The sequence below is a fragment of the Athene noctua genome, chromosome 25, assembly GCF_965140245.1.
Source record: "Athene noctua chromosome 25, bAthNoc1.hap1.1, whole genome shotgun sequence".
In the NCBI taxonomy this organism is placed as follows: Eukaryota; Metazoa; Chordata; class Aves; order Strigiformes; family Strigidae; genus Athene; species Athene noctua.
The window spans coordinates 1,730,990-1,741,314 of record NC_134061.1 but is presented as its reverse complement, the minus strand read 5'-3'; the positions used below and the strand labels follow the sequence as shown (position 1 = coordinate 1,741,314).

General features: G+C 51.7%; 2 protein-coding genes and 5 non-coding genes across 8 annotated transcripts in view; 1 reads left to right on the top strand and 6 right to left on the bottom strand.

The window, feature by feature from the left end:
* Positions 1–36: 36 nt before the first annotated feature.
* TRNAC-GCA (transfer RNA cysteine (anticodon GCA)) lies at positions 37–108 on the bottom strand. Its single transcript has one exon. It is a non-coding gene; the product is annotated as a tRNA-Cys (tRNA).
* A 281-nt stretch (positions 109–389) lies between these two features.
* TRNAC-GCA (transfer RNA cysteine (anticodon GCA)) lies at positions 390–461 on the bottom strand. The gene has a single exon. It is a non-coding gene; the product is annotated as a tRNA-Cys (tRNA).
* A 2,126-nt stretch (positions 462–2,587) lies between these two features.
* RPL23 (ribosomal protein L23) lies at positions 2,588–4,903 on the bottom strand. The gene is made up of 5 exons (XM_074926695.1): positions 4,838–4,903; positions 4,510–4,593; positions 3,704–3,832; positions 2,945–3,058; positions 2,588–2,718 (listed from the first exon to the last, which is right to left on the bottom strand). Exons 1-5 carry the CDS (start codon positions 4,848–4,850, stop codon positions 2,636–2,638), a joined length of 423 nt encoding a protein of 140 aa, XP_074782796.1. The 5' UTR covers positions 4,851–4,903; the 3' UTR covers positions 2,588–2,635.
* Positions 3,420–3,552, bottom strand: LOC141970554 (small nucleolar RNA SNORA21). The gene has a single exon (XR_012635202.1). It is a non-coding gene; the product is annotated as a small nucleolar RNA SNORA21 (small nucleolar RNA).
* Positions 4,904–5,256: 353 nt separating the features above from the next.
* TRNAC-GCA (transfer RNA cysteine (anticodon GCA)) lies at positions 5,257–5,328 on the bottom strand. Its single transcript has one exon. It is a non-coding gene; the product is annotated as a tRNA-Cys (tRNA).
* A 3,828-nt stretch (positions 5,329–9,156) lies between these two features.
* TRNAC-GCA (transfer RNA cysteine (anticodon GCA)) lies at positions 9,157–9,228 on the bottom strand. The gene has a single exon. It is a non-coding gene; the product is annotated as a tRNA-Cys (tRNA).
* A 351-nt stretch (positions 9,229–9,579) lies between these two features.
* Positions 9,580–10,325, top strand: part of LASP1 (LIM and SH3 protein 1) — a 34,774-nt gene continuing 34,028 nt past the window's right edge. Inside the window, exon 1 of one of the 2 annotated variants that reach the window (XM_074926938.1) lies at positions 9,580–9,778. In XM_074926938.1, coding sequence (XP_074783039.1) covers positions 9,710–9,778 — 69 coding nt within the window. In that variant the 5' untranslated portion in view covers positions 9,580–9,709. The remainder of the gene's footprint in view (positions 9,779–10,325) is intronic. The other variant, XM_074926937.1, reaches the window with a different exon arrangement.

Below are 10,325 nucleotides of genomic sequence, written 5' to 3'. Positions count from 1 at the left end.
AGCACCCCAAAATCCCAAGAAAAGAAGGAAAAAGGGAGGGGGCACCTGGATTTGAACCAGGGACCTCTTGATCTGCAGTCAAATGCTCTACCCCTGAGCTATACCCCCTGCTGCCACCGCACTGCCCAGCAGAAATCTCCTGGGTAATGGTCTCACATCAAAACTCCCCAAATTTAACCCAGGACAAAAAGCAGCTTTTCACAAAATACTTCTCTCTTTCCTCACAAACACCTCCCCGATACTCCTCTTCCTCCTGTGGGAATCTGCTGCTTTCTCTCTGGCCACCACCCGATCAGACTGAGATTGGATCCTGCAGACAGGTTACGGGAAAAGAATTGAAATAAAAAGCGCTGAAGCAATGTTTTCTGGAGAAAAAGAAGAAAAAGGGGAGGGGGCACCCGGATTTGAACCGGGGACCTCTTGATCTGCAGTCAAATGCTCTACCCCTGAGCTATACCCCCACCTGGGCAGCACTCCCAGGTACGGCTGCTCGTGGCCACGGACGGGGCGGCTCTGCTGCATTCCACCCCCCTGCACTCACACTCCTGCTGCTGCCTCGCGCACGCACCAGCCCTGGCGTTACCCCTCAGGTCACCTTAAACCCCTCCCCGCCTCTCTCACCACGTTTACAAACCAAGCTCCTGGCAGCCAGGCTCATGAATTCCCCATTATCCTTCTCTAAATCATCCCATCGTGGAGAAGAAGAACGAACAGCGAAACACTGACTTCAAAACGCCGCTGACGGCGCTGGGCTGCACCTCTGTTTGGTCTCAGGGTGTGCCCTGCCCTTCGAGAGCACAACCGGCCTCGCAGAGAAACACCTGCCACGACACCTCCCACACTCCCCCCCAACCCCTCCGTCCTCCCCGAGGGGCAGCCCAAAGGCAGGCGATGCCCAGAAAGAAACACCCAAAGCGTTTCACCCAACTATCGCGCCATACCCTGCCTCAGAAAAACATCCTTGCAAGTCAAAAATCCAGCACAAGCTGTTACAATAGATCAAGGGAGAACACTTTTATTTTTGCGGGGGTTCCTTACTCTTAAGCAGGTCTCTGCACCTCGCCCCAGGTCTGAGGAACAGCTCCTTCAGCAGCAGCACACTGGAAAGACGCTCGTGGCTCAGAAAGAAAGAGATGGGCTTCAGCCACAGGTCCAGAGCGCTGCGGTGACGGCCAGAGCTCCCGTGTGCCCTCCCGTGAGTGCCACGTCGGCTGGGAAGAAGCTGCAACCACTTGCAGGGTCCGTGGAACGGCCTGTAGAAACGAGAGTGGCCTTCAGTCCGTGTGAGCCCTGTTCCAAGCTTCCCCTCCCCAGCCACTGCCAGCACACACCTCCCGAGGATCCTGGGGGAAGGTCTGAGAAACCCTTTTCAGGCCACGATATTTTGCAGATTCTTGTCAGGCCAACCAGCTGTTTAAAACCACTTTGCAACTCACTGTGCTCTTGTCCATCGTTACCTCTTTGTGGTACAAATTCCCTGAGGCTCTGGCTCCCCTCACCACCCTCCAGACAGCCCCTCTGCACAGAAAGCATCAGGAATACCACGAAAGTTATCAGAAATCTTTAAGCAGAGGGAAATTGAAGCGTGCTGTGGGAACAGCTTTGTGCCAGGGCTGATGCAGCCAAGTCCAACCACACCAGGGGCTGCCCGAGGGAGGGGCTGCAGCCCCCCATTACCTGCCCTGTGCCCCCAGCAGCGTCTGTGCTGGGGTCAGCCTGGGGGCCACGACAGGCAGCACAAAGTCACCCCTATTTCCACTCACGAGCCCAGGTGCAAGGCCACCTCCCTGCCCCTCGCTCAGGAGGGGCAGACAGCTGACCTGCAGTTCACAGCCAAATAATTCCTTCCTCTGCTTCAGCCAGGACACCAGGAAAATCACCAACTTCACACCGCACAAGGAGTTTTTTTGCACGGACATACCTTCCAACTCAGATCTCAGAGCCTTTCTTCATCTTGAAAAGTTCAGATCACCCCTTCTGCTTGCAATTAGCAATCAGTGACCGCAGGGCCTGTTTCACCACTGATGGGGGTGTGGAGGCATGTGCTTCAGCCACCACCTCAGCCAGCAGCAGTGGGCGTGATGTGTCCTTGCAAATCTTCAGCAAGGCTTAAAGAGACCCCCCCAGTCCACAGCCAACTGCAGCTCACGGTACAGATCGCTTTCAGGCAATGTTTTTCCCCACACACAGAAACAGGCCGGTATCTCTAAGCAATTAAAACTGGCCATTCTGGAAAAAAAAAAATAAATTCCAGACCTACAATTCTGAGAGCCCCTGTACGACAGCTTCTTGTGGAAGGGCTCTTGTAGACCCCTCCCAGTTTCTAGCTGTGCATAAATTGGATCGATTCAGTCCGTATTGCTAAGATTTAAGTCATTCCAGTGCAACCCCTTTCCAAATATTTTCCAGTAATATAGGAACCTGCCTGCAAAAGAGACATCGCTAGATACTAAAAACTCCAAATCCCATTTTCCTGCTGAATCCAGCCACGCAAGGAGCTCCGTCAAAAGGTTTCCCAGCACGACCTCCCTCATTCTAACTCCGTCCTGCTCAGCAGAGGAGGGCGCTTTGGCAAGAAAGACACTACTTATTTGGTACAAGGACTTTTATTTTATCTCTGCGAAGATGAACGCGTCTAGGCAATGCTTCCTGCGTTGGAGGCTATCCTGGGCCACAGATCCGCACACTCCTTAGCCACGGGGCCTGTGATTGCAGAGCCTGCAGAAGAGAGAAAGATGACGGCGCATTAGAGGCCTGAGTAGGTGCAGAGATTGTTCAGGGCAACGTTTTACATAAACACTATCTCAGCCAGACTGTGTTTTCCTGTGTCTGAGGAGAATCTGGGCCCTTCCGCCCCAGGAGAGCACAACCCTCTGCCAACGCCAACCTCCCACCCCTCTCCATGTTCTCCCTTTGCCCGCTGCATCCAGATCCTCGGCCGTACCTTTCATTTCGCCTTTATTATTTACAATCACTCCTGCGTTGTCTTCAAAATAGAGGAACACCCCGTCTTTTCTCCTGTACGATTTCCGCTGCCGAATGACCACTGCTGGGTGCACTGCAAAGAGAAACCAGCAGCTCAGGATCACAAACGTCCTGTTCAACTCCCAGTCCAGCGACAGATCCCCCAGAGGAGCTGTTCTGCTGCGGGTTCTAACTCAACGCACAGGTTTGGGGTGGAGATTTTTTTTTCACATCACATACTTGCAGCACTTCACAAACAGGAACTAGTTTATAGTTAATAGGGCACTTTAAACTGATCACGTAACACTTACAGCTGCATCTGCACTTGGAGAATTTCAGTGTTTTTCCACTTTCCCGCCTTTTGTTTTGAAGCATATTATTAATTCACAGACAATATTCAACAAGCGCTCCTCCATTCCCCTCCACAACAATAAAAACCAACCTTTTCCAAGGCAGAATGTCACACCACTGATTGAAATAAACAGCACAGGCTGCCACTTCACCCAAAAGCGATGCCTTTATTCTGCCCTTCCACGACAACTCGCTGAGCCACTGCACGCAGACCCAACGTGTGCTTTTCAGAAGGGTGGAGGTGACGCTCCAGCGATTCGGTGCCCCCCTTCACGCGCTCCCCTCGGACGAGCGGGCTGCCTCCACCCCCCTCGAAGAGAAGCAGGCAGGCCCCGGGCAGGAGCTGCCTGTTGGTGCAACGGGACTCGCCGCTCCTCTCCACACTCACCCTTCTTCCTCAGCTCCGGCTTGCCCTTCTTGACAGTTGCCATCACCATGTCGCCCACGCCAGCCGCCGGCAGCCTGTTCAGGCGCCCCTTGATCCCCTTCACGGAGATGATGTAGAGGTTCTTGGCACCTGCAGAGAGAAGCGACGGCATTAACGGGGCTGCCGGGGAATCCCAGAATCATCCGGGTTGGAAAAGCCCCTGAAGCTCCTCCAGCCCAACCATGAGCCTCCCCCTGACCCTTCCCAACTCCCCCAGATCCCTCAGCGCTGGCTCAGCCCGACTCTTCAACCCCCCCAGGGATCCCGGGGACTCCCCCCTGCCCTGGGCAGCCCATTCCAACGCCCAACAGCCCCTTCTGCACAGAAATCCTTCCTCAGAGCCAGCCTGACCCTGCCCTGGGCAGCTTGAGGCCATTCCCTCGGGGCCTGGCGCTGGGGCCTTGGCTCCAGAGACTCATCCCCCCTCTCTGCCCCCTCCTGGCAGGGAGTTGCAGAGGGCCAGGAGGTCTCCCCTCAGCCTCCTCTTCTCCAGACTGAACCCCCCCAGTTCCCCCAGCGGCTCCTCGTACGACCTGTGCTTCCCCTGTCAGATCACCGACTGAAGCCGACAGAAGGGGCTGCTGCTTCACCCAGAAGTGATATTTTTGCTGTTTCCTTCCACGACATCTCACTGAGCCACGAGCACAGACCCAACAAGAGCTTTTCAGAAGGAAAACTGGTTTTGACAATCCCCTTCCACAGCGTTCCAGGGGCCGCTTCCCTCCCACCGGGCAGCCCCGGCTCAAGGCCCCGGCAGCAGCGCTCACCCGTGTTGTCGGCGCAGTTAATTACAGCTCCCACCGGGAGACCGAGGGAGATGCGGAACTTCGCACCGGAGGAACCGCCGCGTCCTGCGGGTCGAGAAGAGGATTAAAACCCCGATGGACGGAGCGCAAACGGCCTCCAGGCAGCGGGGAGCCAGCGCGGCCTGCGCCTCCCCGGGAGGGGGTTAGTGACCCCGGCCGCGGCCTCCGCGCCCGGCCGAAGCCTGACACCGCTCCCCAGCTCCGCCAGACCCCGCCTCTGCCCCGGGACACCGGATGGAGCCGGATCCCGCCGCCGCGCCGCGCCCCCCCCCGCTCCGGCCCATCTCACCTCGCTTCGACATCTTGGCGCCGGAAGAGAAAGAGGCGCGCGCAAAGCACGCCGGGATATGGGGCTGCCCCGCCCCGTTTGGTGTCACGTGGCGAGGCCGGCCCGCCTCACGTGGAGCGGCGGGGAGTCACGTGACGCTGGCTACGGCGCCCCGCGGCGCCCCCTCGAGGCGGCGGGAGAGCGCACACGCCCCCCCCCCCCCCCCCCCGCCGGTACCGGCAGCACCGGGAGCGGCCGCGACCCGCCGCGGGGCCCCGCTCTAGGGACGGACCCGGGGGGCGCCGCGGGCAAGGCGGAGGGATTTCGGGCCGCCCCCCGCCGGAGATCGTTTGGGGCGAAAAATCCTTTTTTAGATGTTTAGTTTCGGGGTGAGGGGAGATGAAAAAAAAGAAAAAAAAGGGAAAAAAAAAAATAAAACAAGGGGGCACCCGGATTTGAACCGGGGACCTCTTGATCTGCAGTCAAATGCTCTGCCACTGAGCTATACCCCCGCCCGGCCGGTGCCTGCTCCGCGCCGCCTTCCCGGTGCTGCCGCCGCGGGACACCCCCCCCCCCCCCACACACACACCCCCGTCCCCTTTCCCGGGCGGAAACCGGCCGCCACGACCCTCCCGGCCCGGTCCACCGGCACCGCCCGGGCAGGAACCGCCGGCCACGACACCCCCGGACAGGCACCGGCGGCCATGCCCCCCCCCACCCCACCCCGGGCCCGTTCCACCGGCACCGCCCGGTCGGGGACCGGCGGTCACCCCATCCCGCCCCGGTGCCACTCGCACCACGGGAGCTACGGGGCCGTTTACCCGGGAACCGCCGAGCAGGAGGGTCCGGTGGGCCGGTTCTCCCCCTCCCGATGGGACCCGGCAAAGCCCGGGTTGGCGAGGAGCCAGGCGCGGAGGTTCGGGGAACCGGGAGCGTGGGCAGAAAATCGGGAGCAAGAGCGGTAATTCGTTATTTTCCAAGCTGGTGTAAAACATTTGCAGGCAGCCGGGTTCTGCCCACGATGCTGCCGGCAGCAGCTTTGCCAGGAAGGTTCATCCCTCGCCCCGCTCCCGCCAGCGAGGCAGGAATTTTTTCCGTGTTAGCAGAAGGAATTGCCCTTGGCTGGCTTTTGCCTCCACGTGGATTTCTGATCCTGCAAATTCCAGTGTAATTTAACCGCAAAGTGAAAGAGATTTTTTTTTTTTTTTTTGCCTGGTGGCAATAAATGATTTTTTATTTCCTCCGGGATCGCCTAAATCTAATTTCAGGAGGAAAGCACAAGCGATGCTGCTTGTAATATTTCATCTACCCGCTCCTCCGCGTAGGGCTGAGAAAGCGCCTTGACAGCTTGAAAGCAAATAATGGGAAATATACGTTTAAGATAATGAGTTCAGAAAGCAAAGAAGTATCCTGTCACCCCACGGCTATAAAATCACAGTAAACGTGTGGTTTGTAGCTAATGAGAGACAAGGACTGATGCATCGTCCGGCGTAACGACGGGTGGTACCACGGCGCTACCCAGGGTGTCCCTTAAACGGGGTCCCGGGATGTCACCTCACACCTGTCACCCCACAAAGTCACCAGGAGGAGGGTGCAGAGCTGAGGGGCCGGATGCTTCAGACACCAGACGTGGTGCAGCTTGTGGAAATTAAAATAAAATAGAGAAAGAGAAAGAGAAAGAGAAAAAAGAAAGAAAAAAGAGAAAGATAAAAAAGAGAATGAAAAAAGAGAAAGAGAAAGAGAAGAAAGAGAAAGAGAAAAAAGAGAAAGAGAAAGAAAAAAGAGAACGAGAAAAAAGAGAAAAAGAAAGAGAAAGAGAAAGAAAAAAGAGAGCGAAAGAGAAAAAACAGAGAGAAAAAAAAGAAAAAGAAAAAGAAAAAGAAAAAGAAAAAGAAAAAGAAAAAGAAAAAGAAAAAGAAAAAGAAAAAGAAAAAGAAAAAGAAAAAGAAAAAACCAGCAGCTGGAGCTGGGCCTCGACGGAGCGAAGCCCTCGGCCACCCCCGGGGGGGCAGCGTCACCGTCCTCAGGGGCGCGGCTGAACCGGTGGCGCGGCCCTAAAATATCTGGGTGACAAAAAACCGCCCCCACCCGTCAGCGTCTGCTGCGCCAAGAGAGGAAAAACCACCCCCAGCATCCCAGAGAGCTGGATGAGCAGAAAAAAACTCATCTTATTTTAAGCTGCGATGGGCCAGGAAAGGGTGGGAGGGTGGTTTGGTGGCGGGGGGAGGCTGGGAAGCGTTGGGCGAGGGGATCAGAAAGGGAAGGAGTGGGCGCCTTTGTGAGAGGAGCCGATAAGCTGAGCTTAAATGAGGAAACCGATTTTAAGCCGCATCCTGAAATGAATAAGGGGGACGAGAGCCGAGCGCAGCCCGCGTTGGTGTGGCCGTGCTTTACTCAACCCGCCCGCGAGCCGCCGTCGCCGAGGTTTGTTCCCGTGTACCAGGCGCCCGGGGAAGGGGAATTAAGGCGTCGTTCCCCCCGGAGAAAAAATGGAATTCGTGTTCTTGCTTTTTGCCCCGTAATAACCCGAATCGACCCCAATCGACGCCGCCCGCCCGACTCACGCGGGAAGAACCGGCACGACCCGGGGCGGCGTGTGACCCCCACAGGCCCGGGTTTGGCCTTGCGGAGAAGTTCCGAGCGCTTCTGCAGCACCGCGTTGATGGATTTTGCTGGAATTCCACCCAAAATCCAAACCTGGTTTCGCTAGAACCACGCCCAAAAGCGACACCTGGGAATTGGATTTGGGAAAAGCGCCGCGCTCGGCGTAGCTTGAGGAGTGAGGGTGCTCCCGCTCGCCCACGCCGGTCTCTTGCCCTGCTTTTGTGGGTTGTTTCCCGTTAAAAAAACACGTTAAAAATGTTGTTTCCATTAAAAAAAAAAAAAAAGTTTAAATTTTTCACGTTAAAAAAGCTCAAAATGTCGTTTCGCGTTTAAAAAAACGTTAAAAATGGGTTTTTTCCCGTTAAAAAACACGTTTAAAAGGTCATTTCCTGTTAAAAAAAAAAGTTTAAAATGGCTTTTTTCCCGCTAAAAAAATTGTTTCCTGTTAAAAAGAACTTTTAAAATGTTTTTGTCCCGTTAAACAAAAAAAGTTTAAAATGTCGTTTCACGTTAAAAAAGTTTAAAATGTCGTTTCATGTTAAAAAATAGTTAATTTTTTTTTCCACGCTTGAAAAAACATTACAAGTGTTGTTTGACGTCAAAAAAAAGTTTAAAATGTCGTTTCACGTTTAAAAAAAAAGTTAAATTTTTTTTTTCCACGCTGGAAAAAACGTTAAAAACGTTTGACGTTAAAAAGAAGTTTAAAATGTCGTTTCACGTTAAAAAAAAAAAAAAGTTTAAAATGTAATTTCACGTTAAAAAAAAGTTTAAAATGTAGTTTCACGCTAAAAAAAAGTTTAAAATGTAATTTCACGTTTAAAAAAGTTTAAAATGTAATTTCACGTTAAAAAAAATTTAAAATGTAGTTTCACGTTAAAAAATTTTAAAATGTAATTTCACGTTAAAAAAAGTTTAAAATGTAATTTCACATTTAAAAAAGTTTAAAATGTATTTTCACGTTAAAAAAAGTCTAAAATGTAATTTTACGTTTAAAAAAAGTTTAAAATGTAATTTCACGTTTAAAAAAAGTTTAAAATGTAGTTTCACGCTAAAAAAATGTTTAAAATGTAATTTCACGTTTAAAAAAGTTTAAAATGTAGTTTCACGTTTAAAAAAAGTTTAAAATCTAATTTCACGTTTAAAAAAAGTTTTAAATGTCGTTTCACGGAAAAAAAAAAAAAAAACAAACAGTTTATGTTGTTTCCCGTTTAAAAAAACGTCAAAAATTTTGTTTCCTGTTAAAAAAAAAAAAAGTTAATAATGTCGTTTCACGTTAAAAAAAAAAAAAAGTTAAATGTCGTTTCCCGTTTAAAGTGTTTTTTCCCCATTTAAAAAAAAAAAAAAAGTTTAAAATGTTTTTTCCCATTTAAACACGGTTGAAAATGCTTTTTTTTCCCCATTAAAAAAACGTTTAAAAAAGATCTCTTCCCGTTCAAAAAAATTAAAAAACGTTTGCCGTTCAATAAAAAAAAATAAAAAAAAAACCAACACGTTGAAAACACAGTTTCCCGTTAAAAAAAAAAAAAAAAAAACACGTTAAAAATACAGTTTCCCATTAAAAAAAATAAAATGAGTCGGAACCCCACAGCGAGCCCAAACCGAATAATCGTCCAGCACCACCCGCGTGGGGCGGTTTCCTGAAAGGAGAAAAATCGCGCGCGGGGGGGGGGGTGTGAAAATAAAAAAAAAAAAAAATATTAAAAATGGAAATTTAAAAAAAAAATAATTATTTCGCGAGGGGGCACCCGGATTTGAACCAGGGACCTCTTGATCTGCAGTCAAATGCTCTACCACTGAGCTATACCCCCGCGCCCCAAAATTATTCGCCGGGGGCGACTTTACCCCCAATTTTTCCACGCGTGTGCGCGCCCCCCCCCCCCCCCCCCCGTTCCACGCGCGTACGCGCGTGGAACGGGGGGGGGGGGGGGGGCGCGCACACGCGTGGAAAACACCCCCCGGGGGTGTCACCATCAAAATTTGGGGACACACACCCGCGTTTGCGCAGTTTGAGCTTGAAGGGGGGGGGGAGGATGTACGTGTGCGTGCGCGCCCCCGCTGCTCCTCCCCTTTCCCCCCCCCCTCCCATTTTTCCCCCCCCCTCTTCCCCTCTCCGCCTATTTAGGGTCGTGGCGAAGCGGGCGGAGACCCAGAAGCAGCAGCAGCGGAACGAGCTTTGGGGTGTCTTTTATTTTTATTTTTTTTAACCGGGGGGGGGTATTTTGATTTTTTAAATTTTTTTTTTCTTTATTTTTTTTTTTTAGACCCCCCCCTAGCCGCTCTTCTCTAACCATGAACCCCAACTGCGCTCGCTGCGGGAAAATCGTTTACCCCACGGAGAAGGTGAACTGCTTGGATAAGGTGAGCCCATGGGGAAAAAACGGGGGGGTGTGTGTCCCCCCCCCGTAAGGGGGGGGGTCCCCCATGGTGTGTGTGGGTTTATCAGCATGAGGTCTCGCATGGGGTGGGCTAAACCACCCCCCCACGGGGTATCTCCGCACTGCTCACCCCTTTCTTAAGGTTTCGGGGGGGGGCACCCCCACTCCCAGCCCCCCCCGGCAGCTTTCAGGGCCTTTTTTTTTTTTTTTTTCTTATATATAATTAAAAAGCAGCAGCCGGGCGCCTGCGGAGGCCGATGGAAAGCAACAGTTAAACGCTTCCCCTGAAGCCGGGAACCTCATCTGGTTTGCATTACCCGAGCTTTTTTTTTTTTTTCCTTTTTTTTTCCTTTTTTTTTTTAAAAAATCTTCCATCCCAATGGATACTTCGACGTTCCAGAATTCAATCTTTAGACTTTAGGCTGCCTTAACGTGGTGCGCAAACGCTTTGAGTGCTTATTTTTCTTTTTTTAAATTATTATTCAATTTTATTTTTGAAACATTTTCCCATCAAAACCCAAAGCTCCGCT